Consider the following 25,945-nt stretch of genomic DNA (forward strand, 5'->3'; position numbering starts at 1 on the left):
GTAAAATATCAGTCTGCAAATAAAAATAATCTGAAAGTGGATACCTTCAAGAGGCCTTCAGAGAATAGTCGCTCAGTGAGACTTCGATCAGCACGTAACATCCCAGCGTGATGAATACCAAAACCTGAATTAAACAGCTCAACAAGTTCCTTGTTTCTTGACTTTTGAACTTCCTTCTGCATTTAGTAAAAATGGATAATGGCCAATATTTAAGAGTAATTACATACTGAAAAATATACATTACCTTTATCAAAGAAATTTGTGGATGTTCATCATTACTGAACAATGATAAATCATCATGCCTCTGGGCAAATTCAATCTGTAACCAAGATTTTACACAGTAGTTACATTGTGTGCATTCAATCTTGCATTTAAATATACATGTACACATGAGCACAATATATATATATATATATATATATAATGAGATGCCTTGAAGAATACAAAATAATAAAGCCACTAAGAGCAAAAAAAATAAGCTACCAAATGCACAAACTGCACTCAATCACAAGCCACAAAGGACACAAGATAGATAATGGTAAAAATCATCAAGAGAAACATAAACAAAAGGGGAATGGAAGCCCCATATATATACATAAAGAGAGAGCTCAACTAACCATGAAATGAGCCTAACGTCTAGTTGAGTTAGTCAGTATGCCAGTCTAATGGCTAGATTGACTAGCCATAAGCCAGCCTAAATGGCTAGAATCAAAATGACAAAAGTGCCTCAAATGGACATTACTAAATACAAAAATAAGATAAATAAAAGAAAGAAAAGAAAATACAAATTGAAACCTAAAATACATTCTAAGCATAGTTGGAAAACTCGACAAGTCGGATCGTGACTCGGTCGAATTGTATCATATCGGCCCCTAACAGAGTCAAAAAAGTGGTATGGCTCAGTTAGGGCCTAAACTCGGCCAAGTCAGCCCAAGTTTTACCGAGACTCAGGCTGAGCCAGACGAGTCTCATCATCTCTTTTGAGAGAGAGAGAGAGACGTTATATAGTATAAATTGGGTAGGTTTTGAATTTTAAGGAGCCATAAGTAATTGTGAGATGAAAAGTGGAACATCTATATTAGTTGGACACTTACACAAGCGTCGGTGTCGGACATGGTGGGTCTTAAAAAACTAGACACTTGGACACGACTATATATATGAGAGAGAGAGAGAAAAGAAAGATTTAAAGAATTATGCAAGAAAACCATAAAATATAAAATGCACATTTCTTTCTCATTTGCATTCTGATCCTTGATGATTTACACAAATGTCAATGATGCAATATGAACATATAAGATTTTGAGTGCAAAAAAGTCAAAACAAATCATCAAGACTAATGGGACTGTCGAATGCTCGATGTGTGATGGATACTTCCCAGGTAAGTATCTTCCAACTCTAAAATACTTGATAATTTAACTGTCCACAAAGCTGGACACCCGTGTATATGATACCCAACACTGGACACGGGTATGACACTGGTTGGACACAGCATGTCGAGACAGCTTTTAAGGTGTCGGACACTCAACACGCATGTCCAAATTTTGGGACACTACTAATTGTAAAAATGGTGTGTCCAAGAGTGTCGGTCAGGAAGTGTCTGACACTTCAGCTTAGGTGAAGTGTCCATGTAACATAGCAGGAACATTAATTGCCAAATTAAAGAAGGTTTACTTGATTGAGCATGAGTTTATGGCGGCTACACTTTTTAATAGGAATTAGTCAAGTTAGACTTAATTAGAAAATGAAACCCTTTGGGGAAATGTTAACTACATGCAACTCGAAGAATTAAGTTAATAAATTCATACCGTTTTAGGTGCATCATTAAATATCTAGTTGAAGACAACATACTTAATTGGATGTGAGAAACAATTATATATATAATATATAATGGTGGTACTATATATATATGAAAAATTCATATTTCAAATGAATATACTCTTCAAAAAATATTTTTGTATATAAACAAAATATATTTATTGCTTATAACAAATTAAATAAAATAATCTTTACTCAACCGAGTCACCGAGTCAAGCATGGTCGAACCAAGAGTGAGTTCCTAGAATGCCAACCATGATTCGAAGATATAATATATATATATAGAGAGAGAGAGAGAGAGTTAAACCAACATCCCCATATTTTGTTTTGATTCGGGAGGGGAATTTATGTCCAAAGTGTAATGAAATCAAGCAGTAAGAAAACCATAATGTGCATAAGCACAAGAACAAGTCCTATAAGAGACAATACAAAAGCACCAAAGTGCATACAATGACTACAAAGAGCCTAAATGTGCACAAGCACAAGTCCACAAAGAGACAATACACAAGCCAATTAATGACAAATACATGAGATCAGAAGAGGCACCAAAGAGCATACACAAAAGAACACAAAAAACATAAAAAATAATAATAATTTTAAATGAGATAGATTTTGGATTCGAGTGCCTGTTTTCACATGACTCATAATGAGTCTTTATTATCCGATTGCACTAATTCATATTTTTCATGTGTATCAACCGCTAATAGTACCTCTTTAAAAGTTAAAAGTATAGAAAACCTCAACAATATTTCAAAAAAAAAAAAATCTTTGTTCCAAAAGTGAGGGTTATTCTAAAACTGGATTTAAATCTGTTTTCTTCATCATATTAAATTTGTGGAGCATTGTCAAACCAAGTACCTTCTAATTTTCTTGGTTCTATATACTTTGTTTTTTGTTTCTCTTCTCTCTTAAATGGCCAACAAGGAAGCGGTGACGGTGGTCCCTATTAAGTTTGATGGAAATAACTAACCTATGGGCCACCGCCATCAAAAGAATCCTAATCAGAAAAGGCATGTAGGAATATGTTGATAGTTCCTCAATAGAAGCATTACATCTAATGGAACAAAAGGTCCCTATTTATATACAAACAAGAGGGCCAAGAGGACGTATACAGCTGTTGGGAAAGGCTCCAACAGCTAGAAATATAGTTCTTAGAAATTTTCAACAGTCCACTAAAATACAAAATTGAATATAGCGGTTAGAGATTCCCAACAACTATATTGACTAAAAGACAAAACTCCCCTTTACAAAAGTGTAAAGGATAAAATAAAAAAGAGGTCAGTTCTGCCCCTAAAGGAAAGAACCTATTACATTACACGTACAGAATTACCATTTTTCCCCTAATGGGCAGAGCCTATTACATGTATAAAATTACCATCATACCCCTAAAGGGTATTACCTATTACAAAGGGAAGAAAAACAATTTAAAATTATATAATATATAATATACATATACACACATATATAAATATATACATTCATATATGAATATATATATATATGAATTAAATACATTGTAACACACAAAAATTGAAAACTATTTGATAGATGATGGAATTTTGCATCAAAGTTGTTGCCCAAAAACTCCACAACAAAATGGTCTCCCTCTCTCGTATTCTCTCTCGGTCTCTTTCTCTCGTCTCTCTCGCTCCTCTCTTTATCATATTCCTAGCGTTTGCATTTCTATGCTTCATTTGTTCTTATATTTTTCTGTTATTTCCTTCATCTGATTTATTTTATGTGTTTGTTCTAGATTTTTATAGTTTTATTTTACTGAATTAGTTTATTTCATACTTTTATTTATTGTTTGTATGTACAATGTAGATGATTTATACTTGTATTATAGTTCTTATATGTGTTTTATGTCGAACTATCAGTTAGCTATGTGCTGCTGCTTATGAATTTACTGTTGGGTATTTTTTTGTGGAAATAAATATGCATTGTATATAAAAAGATATATTCATACAATGATTTTTGCATTGTCTTATTTGCATTTACTATTAGCTCTTGATGGCTTGAGCCTTTGATTTTGATGTGCAGTTGCACCCACATATATATGTTTTCTGTGTAAATATCATAAATATATATTATGAATTTATAATATTTTGTGTTTATATTATATATAATTATATATATGAAACGTTCAATTTTTCGCACTCTTGCTACGGTTAAATGATCCTCTTTGGATAATTCGTCCAGTCTAAGAATAGTTATAATGTCATGAAGTTATTTGTAACATTGTAAAGTTTGCTTAACTCTTTGCGTAGTTTCGTAATGTTCTTCGCCAACGGTCCGAGGTTGGAGCATAGTTGACATTGAATCTAAAGGATCTACTGCCATATATACATATTTGTGTACGTAATTCTTATAGAATCTATAGGTGCAGTTTCACATACATATATAGGCTTTAATTGTGTTTAAATTTTGTAGTTGCCTGGTTTGGTTATTCAATTGCTCATACTCTTAATTTTTTTGAGCAGGTTATCAGTTGCATGATTTGTTTATTCAATTGTTATTTTTTCTTATTTGTCTATTTCCTATTTTAACTTCGCATGTGTATAACTATTTAGTTATACACCGCCGGTCCCAAGCCCGGATAAAGGAGGAGGGTTGTTGTAGGCCAGTGACAGCCAGCATAAAAACTTAGTCATACCCTATGAATATGAACCAATATGAGAATTTCGTTGGGACGTTCCCTACTAAGCGACGCGCTGTACTCTATAGGCCCGGAGGCAGTGATAAATGGGCAAGGGTTGCTAGGTCGTCGCCCGGAAGCGACGCGTCACACCGGCACCCGGGTGTGGTGTCAAATAGGCAAGGGTTCCCTCACTTTGTTGGACGAGTGGGGGTAAAGAAGTTAGTCCAAGACCATAAAATTAGGTTAGCCACTTGGATCATAGGGTCTTTAACTGGTAAGCTGGTAGAGTTAGTAGATGTTATGTGTAGGAGAAAGATTGATATTTTATGTCTACAAGAGACCAAATGAGTAGGTGAGAAGGCAAAAGTGATAGAACCTTGGGGATATAAGATTTGGTATACAAGAATAAATAGAAATAGGAATGGAGTAGGGATTGTTATGAGTCGTGAGTTTATAGATAATATAGTTGAGGTCCGTAAGAAGAGTGATAGGATTTTACTTATTAAATTAGTATTAGGTACGGATATTATTAATATTATTAGTGTTTATTCACCTCAAGTAGGTTTAGATGATTCCATTAAGCGTCAATTTTGGGAAGATTTGGATGGAGTAGTACAAGGGATATCTTATGGAGAAAAGCTTTTCATCGAAGGTGACCTTAATGGACATGTAGGCATTAGTAGGGATGAATTTCAGAGTATCCGTGGAGGCTATGGTATAGGAGAAAGAAACGAAAGTGAAGAAAGGATTTTAGATTTTGGTTTGCCCTATAATATGATCATAGCAAACACTTGGTTTAGGAAGAGGGAGTCTCACCTAGTAACATTTAAAAGTGGGGTTAATATGAGTCAGATAGATTTTTTCCTAATTAGAAAGAGAGATAGGGGTTGTTGCATAGATTGTAAGGTTATACCGGGAAAAAGTGTAGCTACACAACATAGAGTCTTCATTTTAGATCTTACAATTAGACAATACCGCAAAAGGGATAGATCCTAGAATTAAGTGGTGGGCACTGAAAGGAGCTAAACAAGGAATGTTTATAGAGCAGGTAGTTAAGGAAGTTGATTGGTGTCTCGAGGAGGATTCAGAATCAATGTGGAATAAGATAGCGGGTGGCATGAGAAAGGTGGCTAAGGAGGTATTGAGTGAGTCTAAAGGCGGTGCACCGCTAGGTAAGGATACATCATGGTGGAACGAGGATGTCAAATTAGCTATTAAGGTTAAAAGAGAGTGTTATAGAAATCTAAGTAAGAGTCGTGATAATGAGAATTTGGAGAAGTATATGAAAGCAAAGAAGGAAGCTAAAAAAGTAGTTCGAAACACGAGAGATAAGGTATATAAGGAAGTTTATGACAAGTTGAATACCAAAGAGGGCGAGAAGGATATTTATAGGCTTGCAAAGATGAGAGATAGGAAATCGAAGGATCTGGATATGGTTAGATGTATCAAAGATTAAACACAAAGGGTTTTAGTCAAAGATGAGGAGATTAAGGAGAGATGAAAAGATTATTTTGATAAGCTATTTAATGGAAATCATGCTCAAGATCTTGGAGACTTGTCCATTCTTTTTTATGAGATGAATCGTGACTTCATGCGCAAGATTCAAAAGAAAGAAATTGCAGGGGCTTTGAAGAAAATGAAATCAAAAAGGGCAGTTGGCCCAGATGGTATACCTATCGAGGCTTGGAAATGCTTGGGAGAGAAAGGTTTAGAATGGTTGACAAATCTTTTTAACAAGATTTGGCGGACAAATAAGATGCCTAATGAGCGGAGGAAGAGTACGTTGGTGCCTCTATATAAGAATAAGGGTGATATACAAGATTGCACAAACTATCGTGGTATAAAACTCATGAGTCATACTATGAAACTTTGGGAGAGGGTGATTGAGTCTAGGTTGAGGAAGGTTGTCATGATATCGGAGAATCAATTTGGTTTTATGCCTGGAAGATCAACTATGAAAGCTATACATCTTCTTAGACAACTTATTGAGAGATATATAGAGAGGAACAAAGATTTGCATATGGTTTTTATTGATTTGGAGAAGGCATACGATAGAGTACCTAGAGATGTTCTCTTGTGGACAATGATGAAGAAAGGTGTTTCTCTCAAGTACATTAGTATAATTAAAGATATGTATGAAGGAGTAGTAACCAATGTCCGCACTTGTGGAGGGGTGACAACCAATTTTCCTATAACGGTTGGGTTACATCAAGGATCTGCTTTAAGCCCTTTCCTATTTGCTATAGTGATGGATGAGCTTACGAGATCAATTCAAGAAAATGTGTCGTGGTGTATGTTGTTTGCTGATGATATTGTTTTGATTGATGAGTCTAGCGCTGGGGTTAATGCTAAGTTAGAATTATGGAGACAGACATTGGAAGCAAGAGGTTTCAAGTTGAGTAAGAGTAAGACAAAATATATGGAATGTCGGTTTAGTAAGCAACGAAGTAGTGATGGGAGTGTAGTGAAGCTTGGTGAGCAAGAAATACTGGTGGATGATTGTTTCAAATATATGGGATCTATCATTCAAAAGTATGGAGAAATTGATGGAGATGTAAATCATAGGATAAAGGTTGGGTGGATGAAATGGAAAAGTGCAACTGGAGTGTTGTGCGATCGTAGAATGCCATTGTGGTTGAAGGGAAAGTTTTATAGGACGACTATTAGGCTCGCTTTACTATATGGTATGGAATGTTGGGCTGCCAAGAGACATCATATTCAAAAAATGAGTGTAGCTGAGATGCGTATGCTTAGATGGATGTGTGGAAATACAATAAAAGATAATATTCGAAATTAGGAGATACGTAAGAAGGTAGGTGTTGCACCTATTGAAAATAAGATGAGAGAGAATCGTTTACGGTGGTTTGGACATATTCGACGAAGGCCTAATGGTGCTCAGTTAGAAGGATGGAGAAATGGGAAAATATATTGGTTAAAAGAGGTCGGGTACGCCTAGGAAGAATTGGATGGAGATGATAGGAAAGGATATGAATGCTTTGAACCTCACCGAGGACATGGCATTGGATAGAAATGATTGGAGGAGAAGGATTCATGTGGAAGACCCAGAATGATTTTCTTTGTTGGTTCATATCGTCGACCCCAATTGTTTTGGGATGAAGGCGTAGTTGTTGTTGTTGTCTATTTCCTATTTTATCTCTATTGTTGTTAATTTGTTTGCATACATGATTTTATTTTTTGTATATTGTTCATTCACATTGTTAGTTGTACGGTTGGTTTATTTAATATAATTGTTTTACAATGTTCGACAACATGTTATGTTTTGTCTATTGCTTATTGTTGATTGATTTTATGTTTGTTATTAATTTTAACAGTTTGCTTGCATATTTTGTGTGTTTTAATTTTTTATTTAGGGTACCGCCTAGGCCCCGCCTAGTCTTTTTAGGGGCTCCGCCTAGCACCTTTGACAACTAAGCCTATATCGGTGAAAATCATATATGTGTGTGTGTGTGTGTGTGGAATAACATTTGGTAATCATGCCATTCTATACGAACACCTTTGGATCTCCACGGCACAGGTTGTGATCCACTCCAAGCTCATGGCTGGATTCAGCATGTTCAATATAGTGGAGACCGGCTTTTAGATCATGTTTTTTCAACAAAAAAACATGATTTTATGACCCGGGAAAGTATCACACATTGTAGGCTATTGATTTTGATGCCTTATAAAAACCTGCCTACATGTCGTAATCGGACGATCTAAGAGCCAAGTTCCACTAAGAAAAACATGTGGATCGCATCTGTAAGGTTAGTTTCATGAAAAACCCAAAGAAAAGGGGGGAAAAGAGGCATTTGCATGTAATGGTGCCACTACCAAATGTTATCCCTATATATATATATATATATAGAGAGAGAGAGAGAGAGAGCTGACATTTCTACACTCATTAGTACCATGCCCTCTAGCAGAAGCCACCCATTTTTTTCAAAATTATTGATTCTTTTGTAGATCAAGTCATACAGATATGAACGTCTGTGTGTATCCATGCATGTGTGGTCACAAATGTCGGTATCACAATAATATCAGCAAGGTTGTCTCAGGAGAACTCAAAATAAGTGAATTTTCTCATGAAAACCTTAGGTACTTTTAAAAAGGTAATAGTGATGAAGATTTTGAAATAACTGAATATTTTAGAAATATCATGATGTTAACAAGATTTTTTCCATTTATATATATGGACATTATCAACTGACGTATATGACAAATTAGGAAGCAAAATTTTTCAACTGCTTCAGAATCAGGATTCTAGGTACTGGTCAATAACTTAATATTTGAGACACTACTCCATAATGGTATTATAATCACGCACAAATATAAGCAACATGAAGAAAAGAAATTGATCCCAAGACTGAAATTTAGCATTATGTGGTTCTGTCTCACACAGGAGTCAATAGTCGATGAGTTCCAAATGCAAGCATAACGTGACAGTTGATTGCTAAATGGAATCGACAATCAGATAATCAATCTCATATACTTCTATTCATACCATTGCATGCAAAGATCGAGGATGGTGAATGTCACCAAAGCAAAATAACCAATGGCAGAAAGGGCAATTCTTTCGATGCACTTTTTCAAATCAATGTCAGACTATGCTGTTTTCAGAATCTTTATAGAATGTGAAATCAAAATAACCAGTATTGCTTATAATTTTGAATCAATACCAAAGTTCTTGCTGTTTTCCCAGTATCCTTCCTCGAGTGGACGAAAACCATCACCTGATTCCCATGCTTCAATGATTCAACAACCTAGTAAAACATATGTATGATGTCAAATTGAAGGGCTACAAACAAAAGCAATGATACACAAGGTGGAAAGAAGTTGGGTGATAAGGAAATGGTTCATCAGTGATATAGCTGTTAACTAGAAAACCTTGTTATAGCATATCTCATTTAGCAAGTGGTTTCGAGTAACAAAATTGCGTTCACTTATTCCAATATACTGCTGTGCAAGAGGCACTGGTCGATAGCTAGAATCAAAAAAGAATAACCCAGTTTCACGATTAACCCTCAAAAATTGAGCCACCTGGATGATAAGAATGAGATAGTTTACATTTCAATTACATCTCTGAAAAACAAACAGAATCTTACAGAAAAATACCTTAAGCATGATTTTAGAATAAAACAACACAGTATACCTCCATATAATTTGGAAGCGTGGCTGAGAGGCCCACAATTCTGATCATACTCTGTGTTGACTCAACCTGATGCATGCAATTACAGCATAGCATCAAAACAGTGAAAAGAAACAAGCATCAATTAATGCAATTGAGAAATAGACTTAAGAATAAGCTGCAAATCATTTTCATAATTTGAACTTCTCAAGTTGACAAGACATGAGAAGCTGGGACAAAGGAAGACAAATTTGATGTGGAAATCTTCACATCCCACGGTCGACATGCCCCCACCTATGAGAGTCAAACAACTTAAAGAAAAAAAGGAAGAATCTTGTGCCCAACACATGACTACAAAAATTATGGATTCTAGGAGCCTGGATATGAGAATGGCTATTCAACACTAACCTGACGAAGTGTCCGAGCAACTAATGCTTCTATTACAGGACCCCTATCATCATTCAGCAAGTGTACTTCATCAATGATTAAAAGCTTCACAAGCATTGACATTGACATATCACTGCTTTTGCGAGTAATAACATCCCATTTCTCAGGTGTTGTAACAATCATCTGAATGTTAAATGATCAATTACTTCAAATTCAAAAAAACTCCATGGTGAAGCAACAGTTGCAGTAAAAGGTGCAACACAAACCTGAGTCTCTTCAAGTTCATTCTTCGAAAGCTGCATATCACCTGTAAGCTCCTTTACAGTCATATTCAAAGGAGCCAAGCGATGGCTGAAAGTTGAGGCCACCTCGGCAGCTAAAGCCTATAAAATGGCAAGAAAATGGATTTATCAAAAATACGATAAAGTCAGGGCCAACGAAAAAACAGATTTAAGGCAATACCTTCATTGGAGCAACATAAACAATTTTGAATTCAGATTTATGCAAAATCCCATTCTTAAAATGTTGCTTGATCTGCACCACAATATTATATTAGGTTTCATTAAAAATAAATAGCAATAAAATCTGTAAACAAAGCTGGAATTAGTTTTCTTTTTCAATGACAAAGCACAAGCTATATCATGACAGTTTTTTCTACAGGCAAGAGAACCAATGGTAAACAACTCATTTCATTAATATTGAAGGACTCTGTATGTTAATGGATCATTTACTTCATGCAAAATAGTAATCATTGCTATATTGGTTTTCCCAGCTCCAGTCGGCGCACAGACCTGCAAATACATAGCGTAAACAAGTAGTTAGTTATAGTGATATGCTTGAGCCAAGCAACTACCATGATAGCAAACCCTGTAACAGTCGTACATGAAAATAGAGACTGATTGCTTAAGAAGGCAGACTTACAAGTATGTTCTCATTTGTGTCATACGCTGTTTGAAATATGCGGCTTTGAATACGGTTTAGAGTTTTATAACCGTGAAATGCAGCTTGAGCAAAATCATCTAGCTCTGAAATTTCAATCTGGTATGAAGGATACAATACAGTCAAAAGAGTTAGGAAGCAACATAAACCTTCCAGGAGGTATTAAAGTAGACAACTTACATAACTGACAATTAAATGACAACAAAACATTAATCAGCAACTACCAGACCATTAAATTAAACAGACAAAGAAAAAACAGTTTTATGATACTAACAACCCATGCCTAAAACCCAATATTAGCAGGTGTCATTCAGAAAGTGATAAAAAGTCAGTTATTAGAAGCAATGTCAAGCAGTTCGAAACAGGAGGATGCATGCTAGATCCCTCCAAAATACTTCAAAGTTCAAAAGGGAACAATAGAACAATCAGCAGATTTGTTGCATAAGTTCTTTCAAAGAACATTTACACAAAATGAAATTGTAGGAATAGTATACACCCAAACTAATACCAGTTTCTCCCCAGGCTTCATCTGAGCTGTCGGGGTTGGGGGTATTATGACTTCTTCATAACCCTTACAGTAATTTCTGATCGTTCCTTGAGGAAGAGCAGTAATGGATAAAGGGAGGCTATCATCTCCCTTCCCAATTAAATCGTCACAAGGCCTTTTTCTTTCACTGGCTTGCAGTAAACATGCAAAGCTTCCAACTCCAAACAGAAAGTCACTCTCAGCACCACGTTTCTGCTTTTTCTCTTCCTTGCGACGAAGTTTGTCTATTAGTCTTTCAGATTCTGTTTGAATGGTGACCTAGACATTTGAAAAATGTTTCAACATATGCAAATAAAAGGTAACGTATCTGACAATAACTGAAGTCCAAGACGCTTACTTGTGTGCCATAGCTAGGCATCCTTGGTTGAGCATTTGGATTTGCTTTCTCGGCTTTCAATATAAGGACCCCATGACGAATGGAATCAACCAGCTCCTTTCGGTGCTGCAACCAAAAAGTTTCAATGAAATTTAAGCCATAACCAGAAAACATTGCTTAAAAACAGTCATACGTGGTTCCAACAGAATTCCAGCAATCAGCAAACAATGTTTCCCAAGAAAAATCATCAAGCAATTTTAGTATCAGCCAATCCTTGAGTTCAGAGAGAATTTCGGTTAATGTCAGTAAAACTCAAAGAAGATCTCAGCAATCTTGCAGGGAGGAAAAGTTTTTCCAAAAAGAAAAAAAAGGAAAAAAGATAATTGATTTCTTGCAAAAATATGAAAAAGTAGAAAAGAATAAAATGTAGAGAATGTCAAGATAATAATAATTTGCTCTTTTTTTTGCCAAAACCTTGCTGTGAAAATATCGTGATATTTCAAAATATTAGAGATATTCAGGAAATATTAAAATAAAAAAAGAATGGGCAAGTACAGTAACTTATCATCATTATTCATAATCACCACAAAATTATATGCATGATAATGGAAAAAAATTTGAAATCAATGCATCCATAAACCTGCTGAGATATTGAAATGAAAATATCTACAAAAGTTAGCTACTTTATTTTAGGATATCTAAGTCCGAAACTTGTAGTAATCTAAATTGGCATTGGAAGATTCAGATTTCTTACCATCAATAGTTCTTGGACTGTCTCAAAGGCGCTATCACCAATAAGATCCAACAAATCCCCAGCTATCTTCATTCCAAAAGCAAAGATCTTTAAGTAAAAATTTCAGGAACAAAGTGAATCTTGCAATCAAGAGAACAATGTAGCAACCTCAACCCAGAATATTTTCACAATACCTCATCCCCTGCTTTGTCTGACTCAAGTACCCGACAAAGGGTCATGGCTAATTCATCACCAGAAAGCTGAGAACAACCGCTCTTGACTATATTATCGCATGCTTCCTTCAACCATCTTAAACTCACAGCTCCATCATTATGCATAAAATCGTACTGTTGAGCAAGATGAATGGACTCGTTGGCTGGTAATAACAAGTTATGTGTAAAGATGGGCTCAACTTCAAAGCGCTTAGGCACTTGAAAATCTAAGCCATTGCCAAACTCCATTACAAATTCACCATGTCCAACCAACAGATCTTCCGCATTGAGCATATCTCCAATGTTACTTGGTTGCAAAGCATAAAGCTTCTGTACTAGTAAGGCTACTTTTTCAATGCTAGCATCAGAAGGTGTAAAGCCCAACAGTTTCTGCATCATCCCTCTAAATGTACAATTAAATGAGAATATTACAAGCTACAGCTAGCATCTCAACAGCAAAATACAAGTCCTATACATAAGAGAAAAAGAAGATAACAGAAAGCTACAACATCAATAATAATAATAATATGACTTCAAACATGCACATAGCTAAAACATTGCATAGCAATCATAACATGGTGCATTCACAAATCACAAAAAGAAATCAACATCACCATCAGTTTGTGTATCTGTTGGAGACTGATAGTTTCTATAAGCAAGCAAAACTGCACATCAATACTCCACCTACACATTTACATACTGCAACCAATGTTACATAGATACAAGTATGGGTGCTGGTACAATACACGAATTTCTAAAAGTAAGATTATGGAGATGTATATAATGGTTAGAAAAATTGTGACATATTATATAATACATTACGATATGGATCTGTATCGGTTCAGATCCGACACAATATACCCTTGAAAATAGTTTCAGGATGTATGGTACTCGTATCATATGTACTGTACAATACAACATTGTATGCCACAATAACTATATGGTTTTTTTCTTAAGCTGTGCCAATTTTAATCGTTTTTAAGAGGTCTGGCCCTTTTTGGTATAAGCCTATAAATACGTAGGGTTCATTTTTATCCCTTTACACATTTGTGTATTTAAGAGGATTTTGTGTGAGGGTTTTGATGGTTCCAGCAGTGACAAATTTTAGGGTTTTTTGGAGTTTTGTATGTAAGTGATTTTGTGTGGGAAAGAGCCTTATTTCCAATTAGTGAAGCAAAAAAAAGTGATCTTCAAGACTGTAATGAAGTGCCAAATGAAAAAAGCAACGTCTCCAAGCGAAAGCACGGAAGCACGCACATACACAAGAGGCCTCTAAAGGGCAAAATAAACCACAAAAGTGGTCAAGCACAAAAAGAGATAAAAAAAAATATATTTCACTTCATTGAATGCTTCACTAGAAGCTTAACAAATACATGGGGCTGTGCCCCTTATTTATACACAGCAAGGGACCCAAGGAGGGGCTCCCATAGAGTCGTTGGAGCCCCTCCAACGGTCATATTTATGACCGTTGGAGGGGTCCAACGACTCTATGTGGACCCCTCTCCAATGAATAAAAAAAGAAATTAAAAAACAAAAAAGAAAAAGACTAAAAGGAAAAAGAAAGAAAAAAGAAAGCATATCAAAGATATGCGTGTACAGGTGAAATGACAGAAATACCCCTATCGGGTTTTACAAAAATAGATATATATATATATATATATATATATATATAGATAGACACATAGACATATATATATATAATATATATGTGTATGTGTCGTAATCTATATATATATATATATATATATAAATATACATCATATTTTAACACCCCCCCTCAAACGCACGGTGAAATCACCGAGAGTTTGCTAAGGAGGAAGTAGAAGCGAGGCGAAGGCAAAGCTTTGGTGAAGAAGTCCGCCAACTGATATTCGGTAGAAACATATGGGAGTTGAATGGTGCCTCGTAAGAACTCATCTCGAACATAATGACAGTCCATCTCAATATGCTTTGTCCGTTCATGAAAAGTGTGATTGCTAGCAATATAAATGGAGCTCTTGTTGTCACAACACAGCTTTGAAGGAGTTGAGAGTGAGACACCCATATCTTTAAGCAGACTTCTTAACCATATAATCTCAGTTGTGGTAGTGGCCATCGCACGATATTCTGCTTCGGTAGACGAGAGAGAAACTTTACGCTGCTTCTTACACCTCCAGGAGATAAGCGATTCCCCAAGGAACACACAATAACCTGTGGTAGAAATACGATCATCGGGGTTACCCCCCCCAATCAGAGTCAGTATACGCAAGTAAAGTAAGAGGTGAAGAAGAGGATAAGAACACTCCCTTAGTTATGGAATTTTTTAGATATCTGATAATTCTCATAACTGCTGCCATGTGAGTAGTGGTAGGGGCAGTTTGAAATTTGCTAGCACTATGAACAGCATGAGAAATGTCAGGCCTGGTGATAGATAAATATGTTAAGGATCCAATCAATTGACGATAAGGCGTGGGATCTGCTAAAGGAGTGCCATCATTGGCTCTCATCTTGGCATTAATCACTTCTGGAGTCTCCACCCTTTTGTCATCAGTCAGCCCAGACCTAGCAATAATGTCAGAGGCAAGCTTCATTTGAGATAGGACATACCCCTTGGGGGAGTATGCAACTTCAATTCCTAAGAAATACCTTAGAAAACCCAGGTCAGACATATCAAAATTTTTCTTAAGAATATTTTTAATAAGATCAATACCTTTCTTATCATTACCTGTGATAATCATATCATCAATATATAATAACAGAATTGTTATATACTCATTAGAAGATTTAACAAACAAAGCAGTATCAGTGTAACATGAGGAGAAGCCATTATCAAGAACTACTTTACTAAAAAGATCATACCAAGCTTTTGGTGCTTGTTTTAACCCATAAAGAGCTTTGTTTAATTTTAGAATATTACCTTTCCCAATTTCAAGACCCGGCGGAGGATCCATAAGAACTTCTTCACATAAAGTTTCATTTAAGAATGCATTTTTAACATCAAGTTGGTATATAGGCCATTGTTTGATGGATGCTAAAGCAATTAAGGTTCGTACACTAGTCATTCTGGCCAAAGGAGCAAAGGTTTCTTCATAATCAATCCCATATTCTTGGGCATAGCCTTTTGCAACCAGACGTGCTTTGTATCTCTCAAGAGACCCATCACATTTGGTTTTGACTTTATATACCCATCTACACCCAATTGCTTTTTTTCCTAAAGGTTGAGGAATAATGCTCCAGGTTTGGGCCTTGTTAAGAGCCTCTAATTCGATTTTCATAGCTTCAACCCAATGTGGGTGATCTTTAGCTTCCTTGAATGAGGTAGGTTCGTGATACGAATGTATTAACATGAGACAGGCCCTATAATTCGGAGAAAAGGATTCATAGGACACAAATTTTTGTGGTGGCCTACTAGTACGAGAAGATCTCCTAGGTAGATTGTTGTCAGTAGATTCTTCTAAAGAGAAGTCTTGAGAGTATCTGTCAATAGCAGGTTGATGTTTATTTCCTATCCGCCGGGTATAAACATTTATATCATTAAGATTTTCATTTTGGGAAATATTATCATGTTGTGGTATATCATTATAATGTGAAATTCCATCACAACTAGTATCACAAGTAATATCCTTAGGAGACTCGATTCTAGGAGCTAAGTCAAATAGAAAAGAATAATCGATGTCTTCCTTAGATGTGTGGATATCAAAACCATTTTGTTCTTCAATAAAGTTTACATTTCTTGACACATATAATTTATTGTTTCGAATATCATAGCATCTATAGCCTTTTTGATTCTCACCATAGCCAATGAACACACATTCAATAGCTTTAGGTGACAACTTATCTTGTCCTTGACTAAGCACAAAACATTTGCATCCAAAGATTCTTAGTCTATTAAAATCGGGAGTAATTTTAAATAATTTTTCAAAGGGCGAAACATTTTTCAAAGAAGAAGAGGGCATACGATTCACAAGATATGTTGCGGTAAGAAGAGCTTCGGCCCAAAAAAATTTAGGAACATTTTGACACAAGAAGAGTTCTTGTGGTTTCGATTAAATGCCTATGTTTCCTTTCCGCAAGACCATTTTGTTGCGGAATTTTAGGACAAGATCGTTGGTGTAAAATTCCATTTGTTTTAAAATAATTTTGAAAATCTTTAGACATGTATTCTCCTCCTGAGTCGGATCTAAAAATGGCTATATTGTGATGGAATTGATTTTGAACAAGAGCCTGAAACTCTTTAAAATTAGTGAAGACATCGGATTTATTTTTGATAATATAAATCCATGTGTATCTAGAAAAATCATCAATAAAAGAAACATAGTAAGAGAAGCCTCCTTTGGACATAACGGGAAACGGTCCCCATACATCGGAATGCACAAGTTCAAAAGGCCTTTTTGACACAAAATTGCTATGAGAATATGGAAGAGAGTGAATTTTCCCAAGAATACAATCATTGCATGTAAATGTATTTGTATTACAAAAATTTTCCAAAAATGGAAAAAGGTACAATTTGGAAATACTAGGGTGTCCGAGTCTCTTATGCCAAGTCTCAATATCTTTGGATTGAACATGATTACAAAATGATTTGGATGGCAAAGACAAAAAATCCATATAGTAAAGGTCCCCTCTTCTATGGCCTTGCCCAATCCGCTTCCCGGACCGGAGATCCTGCACATAGCAATGGGTTGGTGAAAACGAGACATTACATTCAAAATCGGTAATTTGAGAGACAGAAAAAAGATTTAAATTAAGTTTTGGGATGATCCGGATTTTGGGAACAAAAAATTCTTTGTTTTGGTCATAAATTTTCTCTAGGTTTCCAACACCCTCAACATTTAAAGATGTTCCATCGGCGGTGGATACATATGATTTAAATTTATTGAGACTTGGTTTTGATAAAAACGATGCATTTGGAGTCATATGGAAAGAGGCACCCGAATCAAGAATCCAAGAAGTCAGACCTGGGAAAGAAGAGATGGCGGCACCGGAAGTGGAAGGTGAGGATGATGATGTAGAGGCGTTCATCTTCATAAATTGTTGAAGAGTTTCGGCTAGATGAGCGATGGAATCCTTTATGTCACCATCCTTCTTAGAATCTTCATTGATGATTGGAGGAGTTTCTCCCACGGAAGCCACCTTCTTCTTGAATTTTAGGGCAATCGGGACGAATATGACCCGGTTCATTACAATTATGACAAATGATTTTTCTTCCTCCACCACCATTATTCTTCCAAAAATGTGGTGGTTTATATGGTCTTACATTGTTGCCGGGTCTAGACACGGCATGCACTTCATCAACATCTCTTTTCAAGGCCAAGCGGGTTTCTTCTTGACATAAATCGGCCAAAATATCGCTTAGAGGAGTAGAGGCTGTATGAAGAAGAGATCCTCTAAGTTGCTCAAATTCGGGACGAAGCCCATGAATAAATTGAAAGAACCTCTCTTTTTCCATTTGCTCTTGTCTCATGGCAATAGCACTTCCTTCCCATTGCGGTTCGAGAAGAACAAGTTCATCCCATAAAGAGGATAGGGCACTATGTGGACCGTTGGAGGGGTCCAACGACTCTATGTGGACCCCTCTCCAATGAATAAAAAAAGAAATTAAAAAACAAAAAAGAAAAAGACTAAAAGGAAAAAGAAAGAAAAAAGAAAGCATATCAAAGATATGCGTGTACAGGTGAAATGACAGAAATACCCCTATCGGGTTTTACAAAAATAGATATATATATATATATATTTATATATAGATAGACACATAGACATATATATATAATATATATGTGTATGTGTCGTAATCTATATATATAAATATACATCATATTTTAACAAAGACGTCCTCACTTTGTTTAATCATTTGAAGTAAAAATCCCTCTTTTTGCCTTATTTTTCAGATTTTGGAGTGAGATAGCCTCAAATTATTTAGTATGGCAATGGTTTGTCTTTTTTTAATCAAGATTTATCAATGGAGGGCCATATAAAAAAGAAAAGGCCTTGCATTGAAATATAAGATACGTATTGTATCAGTGCTCATACAAGTAGGCCCAAAATAAGATAGGTTTCCTATCGTATCGTATTATATCATACAAAATTTTAGTTTTTAATAAAAAATCAAGAAATTCAAAAGAAATCATAATGCAACAAATAATGGCATTAGCTATAAAACAAAAAACTCAATCGGGTTTTGGGTGTGTATCATATCGTTTTACCTGATAGATACAATATGTATCTTAGTGTAAGATATGATATGTTACGATACCTTATAATATAGAAAATCTTAATAGTTGATCTTGGAAGGTTTATAAAGCATTAGCTTTGTTGGCAAAAGATTCTCATTGGTCTCAACAGTCTCAATAATTTCAAATGTCGTACCATAAGACACAATGAGTTTGTACAATCATGTCTCTCTCTGTATATTAGATAGACAATATTCATGCTAAAATAGCTACCAATTTAAAAGTAGATGGGAGAAGAGCTTAGACTGCACTGGCATTGCCAGAGGTGCAGTGTGCGCAACCCACAGTCAGATGCACACACAGCATAGCTACTGCAAGAGGTCATTCTCTGGATTCTAACGATGAAATGGTAGATGAAGGTCCATTATCATTCCCACCACAAGGGGACCTTTTGAATTTCTTGAAAGAATTGTTGGAGATCTACATTCTAAGTTTAAAATAGTTTAGTGTTAGTCTTGGACTAGTTAGAGTTAAATTTGGAAAACCAGAATATTAGGCATTTAGGATTAGATCAAATATTTTATATTTTGTGTCATGAACTATGATCTTTCAGATCGGCTGGAATGTTAAGATTGTGTTCTAATTATTTATGATTGTGTTTGTTGATCCTATTTATTACATTTTATTTAGCTTCATTCATAATCATTATTATGTGAATTTTTTATTTTTTTATTTTTTACTTATATTATCACGCAAATGTATGATTTTTACAATAAGTCATGATTAAATACTTTTTCCTTACAATTAGGGTGCATTTGAATGTGCAGACAGCGGTGTCCGCCATTCGCACATTGTGTGGGGCCCACGCATCCACATAAATGCAAGACACATGGGACACTGCCTCCTGCACATCCCTCTGGGACTCGTTTTGGTGTTCAGGGCAGTTTAGCCTTCCATAAGGGACAGGGGAGGACAAGACACCCCTGGACACCTTAGAAAAAAAAAACACCCCCTGGACACCTTTGATTCATTGACTGGACAAGATATGGTGTCCTTGTCCAGAGCAATTCGTGAATCAAATGCCCTCTTACTATACGAGTTACTATGTGCACTTTACAATTTTGACATATATATAGATGAGAACTACTGTGTGAACTCGGCATTTTCAACACTATTTTTGCAAATCCAACCATGAAGATGTGTTCGGCGTGGTGAATTTGCTAGGAATCAACTGTTAGATCATGTATTTTCAATGAAAAATAAAATTTTAGGATGCTTCAATATTTATGAAGATTATAAGTTATTGATTTTAAAGCCCTAAAAAATCTTGTTTATGCATCATAATCGGATGATTCAAGAGCTGGTCACACACACGAGTGTGTTTGTGTACATGAATTCAAACACGTGAAAAATCCTTGATTTCTATAAAAAATAATGGAAAATCCTAAAAGAATTTAAGGCTTGTATGCTAAAAATTAAAAGTGAATTACCAAAAAGAGGCTGGGTGATTTTTTGTCTTTAACATTTAAAATCGAGCAAAATTCAGGTTAAATTCAGGCAAAATTCAGAGGTGAAAATCAAGTAAGTATATTGTTAGATGTGTCTCGTAATTCTGAGAATGTTGGTACCTTGTTTTTCTGAAATCGAGTTACGATTGGCCCGAAAATCGCATTTTTCAAAAATGACCCGCCTCTATTTTTACCTTTTCCAGATTGGATCGGACTGGATCCGCTTTGTTTAATCCAAGTTAATATGAATTTGGACCTAGTCCAAGACCCATATTAAATATGGATCTGGTCCAGGTTGGATCAATACGGATTTGGATCTTGAATTCAAATCTAGATTCAAAATTCATTCATGGCAATTTTAAAACTACTTTGCATTTAAAGTTTAAAAACAACTTTAAAATAAAATAAGGATGAGGTAGAGTTCTACTTGGGGTAGAACCCTACCCCATATGTATATATATATATATAAAGGTCTAACTCGTCTCTCTCTCTAGATCTCGTTTTCTAAAGTAAGAGAGAGAGAGAAGGAAAAAGGGAAAAGAAAGAAAAGAAAGAAAGAGAAAAAAAAAAGAAAGAAGAAGAGAGAGAGGAAGAGATTCATCTTTCTCACCGATCGTCCATTTTTTTCGGTCTTTTCCATTTCCAAACTAAGGTACGGGTTCCTCTATAGATTCATACGGGAATAAAAAGTTTTAAATCAGGTTCATGTAAAATATTAGATGGAAAAGGGAAATCTAACTTAAAAGAATGTATATACTTATAGAAAGTGACAATTATATATATATATATATATATATATATATTCATATATATGTTCGTCGCTTGAGATTGTTGATTTCCCTAGAGTATCAAATTCTGAAAATATGTATGATTTCAATTTCATATATGTTGATTTTTCTTGATTTGAAATGGAACATGCATGTAATACATGTTAATGATTGTTTTTTCTGTTGTTGTTCATTGAGTACATATATATATATGAACATAAATTCAGCTTTGTCGATTTTTGACTTAATGAATATATATATATATTGGTGCAGGTCAGTTTTTGTGATATTTCATGCTCACACAAATCCGAATATATATATATACATATATTCAGGCTTGTGAAGCTTTCTTGCCCACGCAAGCTATATATATATATATATATATATATATATATATATATATATATATATATATATATATATATATACACATTTCAGGATGGTTGATTTCTACAAAACTGGACATATGTGTGTGTGTTTTAGTTTTAACGAGTTGCATGTTCATATTCAATTTGTGTTGTGTCTTATGTTCATGCAATGGAATATGCCTATTTCATACCACATTTGTCGAGTTATATATGTATTCGATAATCTGATTATGTTTGATTGATTTAGGTTGTCGAGTTCACATGCATACAGCTGGTCCTATTTTGTTGTCTTTGATTTGTTTGTTTCGCATATACATGCATCTGAGAGATACTTTCTGATTTCATATTTGTTGAATTATATTTTGGTGTACCTGAATATCTTGATTTTGGATTTGTCGGTATGTTGTTCTGGATCAGATTTGTGGAACAGCATGCATATGCTGTTTCGGATCAGATCTATCGAACAGCATGCATATGCTGTTTCAGATCAGATCTGTCGAACAGCATGTATATGCTACTTCGGATCAGATCTACCCAACAACATGTAGTTCTAGTCAGATCTGCCGATTCTCATGTGTTGGCAGATCTGGACAGATCTGCCAGTTTCTCAAACATGACAAATCTGGTTCAAATCTGCCATGTTTGCGATGGTCAACGAATATATATTTTTTATCATGTTCTTGAATGAAGTTATGGATCAGATTTGTTGGCTCATGCATGTAGACAGACCGGGGCAGATATGCTGACTTGTATATGTTGACAAATCAGACCAGATTCTATCGTGTGCATAGTGTACAAATCTGGTCAGATCTGTTCATGTGAATACGCAAATATGGTTCAAATCTGTCGAGTGGATACTCAGGCAGATCTGTACCAGATCTGCCAAGTGATCTTTCTATGTTTGATTCAAATTAGTCCCGTTACATGCATATACATCTGAATATTTGTGGTCTTGATTCAGACTTGGTTGATTATGTTCATGCATCAGAATGCCATATTTTTGAATTACATGCTCAAGCACTTGCATAGTGCTATTAGTTTGGTTTCATTGATGTATATATCATGATGAGTAGGGTAATATATACATGCTTTATGGTCTGGCCAACCCATGTACATGCTCTTGATCATGTAAATGAATCAGCCGGCACCCGGTACATGCTGTTATAAACATAATTTTGAGTTTGGTCGACCCATGTACATGATTTTGATCATGTACATAGATTAGCCAGCATGCTGAAAATATGTATGTACAGGAATTTGATCATGTGCATGGATCAGCCCCAATTGTTGGCTCGATGAGAAATTTCCGAATAGTTGAGTTAGTACATGAATTTGATCATATACACGTTTAAGATTGATGTATGCATTCTTTCTGAAATGATACACATGATTTTGATTTGATCAACTTGCAGTTGTGCATATCATACGCATGAAAACTGAAATTTGTTTGGTATTTGCATAAATATGATCATGTGCACATTTGGGTGTTTGTGCATGGAATTGATCATAATAATATGTATGAATTGGTGAACTCGTGCATATGTAAATGTATATTATTCATGCATAACTTTAAGTTGTCACAAATGAGTGTGCATTGAGAGACATAGAAAGGTATGCATGATGGCATGTTATGCAAGATTTTTGCATATGAATGCATTGATGATCAAATGGATCATCCTGGGTTGTGTGAGCCTTGAGCATGTGTTGCTCTTTACTTTGGTTGTCCTATACATTGCAAAAATCAACTGTGATATTATTGTTTGTATTGCACTGTTTCATGAAGTCACGGGTTGTGGTCCCGTGAAGAGCTTGGTATGTTGATTTGCAAGCTTATGTTATTAATTTTGCATGCTAATTTGCAAATGTAAAAAAGATGAATTAATAACAAGATAAAAAGAAGTAAAGAACAGTGTAATTTATGTTTTCTTGATATCTCTTCTTTAGTGTGAGAATCTTAAATATTGCGGTTTGAAAAAACCGTGAGGATACAAAAACTCAACGTGCGTTGTTGTTGCCCCTAAACCCAATATTGAGGTTCTTCTCCTGACTACGGTTTTAAGGAGAGTTTGTCATTTTACCTGGGAGTGGTGTATAGACACAGTTGTTGTTTTGGTACACCAAGAAAGTGGCGCCAGTGGATGCTGATTTTCATAGTGTCCCCAACATTGGATGTTAGTTTCCAATGTTTCGATGGATGGTGATGTTTCCTGATATCGGTCGAGGGCTAAGTTTGGAACCCAGTAATAAAATACAACTTGTGTGCTAAGTTACCCTGGGAACCTAACTTGACCTCGGGGATTTTACATGTTTTGAGTATCTGCGGGCAATGATAATAATAAAAAGTGAAACTTAAATGCGTGTGCATCCTAATAGGGATATGCATATGAAAGAGAACTTGATTAAAGATAGTAAATTATTCATGCATTGCATTGAAATCATACATATTCCTATTACACATTAGATCACGCATATTCACTTGTTCCTTTAACTGAAATATATTGGTGAATGTCTAATGTTGTTCCTTAATGCATGCTAAATGTCTTTAATGCTTAAACTGTGATCCCTCTTTTTATTTAATTGTATGGTTATTTGAATTATGAATGTAATATATTTATGTCCCTCTAAAATATTGCATCAATCTTATTTATGTTCTTTGTTCTTATTTGACTCATTAGAGAGACTTGTACGCAGAATTCTTTGGATTCTGACAATCTAATTTTTGTGTTTTTCGCAGCCTCAGATGCCTAGTGAGGTGACCTGCTTTTGAGAAAAGTCACGAGGGGACTACACGACTACATGGCAAGTTCTTGGGACGGCGTGGCTCTTTCTTTTTGTTTTCTTTACCTTTAATTAATTATGTCTCAGACTCTTTACATTTGAATAAATAAAGATTGGTTTGATTTGTTTTGGTACGAAAGATGAGTATAAGATCTCTTGTGGTGGTGGTTGTATTTCAACTGGAAGGCCTCGAGTCTCTAGGATTGTTTTCACATTTGTTTCAAAAAAAATTCTGCACTTTTTTAAAGGGTATGAGTTGGGGTCGTTACAGGTGAACTACCATATCGGGTTCAGGGGCACAATCGCACACGGAGTTTTAGTATCCCCACGGTCCCCCATGACCGTTATCCAAGATTTCCACACTGTAGAGGGGACATCAAGAAATATATTAATTATATTGTTTGGTCTCTTTTACCTTTTTAAATAAATTTCAAGTTCTTTATTATTCTGCATTAGTTCATGCATTCATGCTTATTCTATTTCGCATGATATTTGATGTCGCATGATACTTATTTAAATGCTTGAATGGTAAGTTGATTATGCAAATTGTTGTTGTGTAATTCCTCTAAAATTACGCATAAATTTGGTTTATGCTAGTTTTTCTGTTTGGATTTTTAAAGGAATTCGTACAAAGGACTTTGGTTCTTACTCGTTTTTAAAACTGTTTTATAGGACCGGGTACACAGTGATGGGATGACTTACCATATGAAGATTGCGAGTTTTGAGTGACATGTTCTGGGTTCTTGACAGAGTGGCTCCTTGACATAGACAATTTTCTATTTCAACTTACTTAACATTCATATTATTTATTGATTAATAAAGTTGATTATTTTCTCGTTGATTCAATGCACTATCTCTTGTGGTTTGGTATATATAATAAATTTGTGAGACCTCGAATCCTTAGGTTTGGTTTCTGTAATTGTTTTAAAAAAAATCACTTTTTTTACGATGATAAGTTGGGGTCGTTACAGTTAAAGATGACCTGTGTTTGGACACGGGAACCTGAGAAGGATAAATTTTGGCATGATGGGAATCATATGCTAGGAACTTGAGAAGTTGAATCTCCTCAGCTTTCAGGATTCAAGGTTGAACCTGTATGGATCATATTTTAAGTTTTTGTTGGTTATCAGAGATATTCAGCATATGTCTATATTCTTCCATTTTCTATTGCTATATCAATGACCCGCACAATTATATTTGTTAGAGGCTAGCTTATGCAGTATATGAATATAAATGATTATCAACCTCCACCCCATGAAATTACCCAAAATTTGTTAATTAACTATTTTTTTGCTTGAGAATGAAATTAGTTTACTTGACCCTCTGTCTTGAATGATGCCAAATAGTTCATCCTTCAGATAGACAAGATGCCAGTTTTTACTTGATAATTTGTTGATTTATTCACTGATTGTTGGACAACTGATAGTTTTTCTTTGTTTCTAGAAGAAAGATGTGTATCTATACTCTGGTAGCTAGCATGTTGCAATCCTTCACTTCGTGCCCTGCTTCTTTCTATCTATTTAACTATGTTTAGTTTCACAACCTTTTCTGTTCATTTTACCTTGATTTTTGTTTTCCTTCGCATACACTGGTTTATCTCCATACCTACATTCTCCGAAACCTCTAAGGAAATTTGAAAATATAACAAGGAACTCACAGCCAG

General features: G+C 35.2%; 1 protein-coding gene across 4 annotated transcripts in view; it reads right to left on the reverse strand.

Annotated features, from left to right (window-relative positions):
* Positions 1-25,945, reverse strand: part of LOC149818818 (U5 small nuclear ribonucleoprotein helicase) — a 264,200-nt gene that overhangs the window by 204,038 nt on the left and 34,217 nt on the right. The window contains exons 4-17 of one of the 4 annotated variants that reach the window (XM_089985540.1): positions 12,695-13,115; positions 12,522-12,587; positions 11,789-11,893; positions 11,413-11,709; positions 10,887-11,003; positions 10,697-10,756; positions 10,428-10,499; positions 10,232-10,348; positions 9,987-10,148; positions 9,603-9,668; positions 9,338-9,490; positions 9,130-9,213; positions 245-319; positions 45-161 (exon numbers count right to left, since the gene is read on the reverse strand). In XM_089985540.1, coding sequence (XP_089841666.1) covers positions 45-161; positions 245-319; positions 9,130-9,213; positions 9,338-9,490; positions 9,603-9,668; positions 9,987-10,148; positions 10,232-10,348; positions 10,428-10,499; positions 10,697-10,756; positions 10,887-11,003; positions 11,413-11,709; positions 11,789-11,893; positions 12,522-12,587; positions 12,695-13,115 — 1,912 coding nt within the window. Of the gene's footprint in view, positions 1-44; positions 177-244; positions 320-9,129; positions 9,214-9,337; positions 9,491-9,602; positions 9,669-9,986; positions 10,149-10,231; positions 10,349-10,427; positions 10,500-10,696; positions 10,757-10,886; positions 11,004-11,412; positions 11,710-11,788; positions 11,894-12,521; positions 12,588-12,694; positions 13,116-25,945 lie in introns of all 4 variants that reach the window. The other 3 variants (XM_089985539.1, XM_089985538.1, XM_089985541.1) reach the window with 3 other exon arrangements.

The sequence above is a fragment of the Nuphar pumila genome, chromosome 13, assembly GCF_984573655.1.
Source record: "Nuphar pumila chromosome 13, dmNupPumi1.hap1.1, whole genome shotgun sequence".
Taxonomy (NCBI): domain Eukaryota; kingdom Viridiplantae; phylum Streptophyta; class Magnoliopsida; order Nymphaeales; family Nymphaeaceae; genus Nuphar; species Nuphar pumila.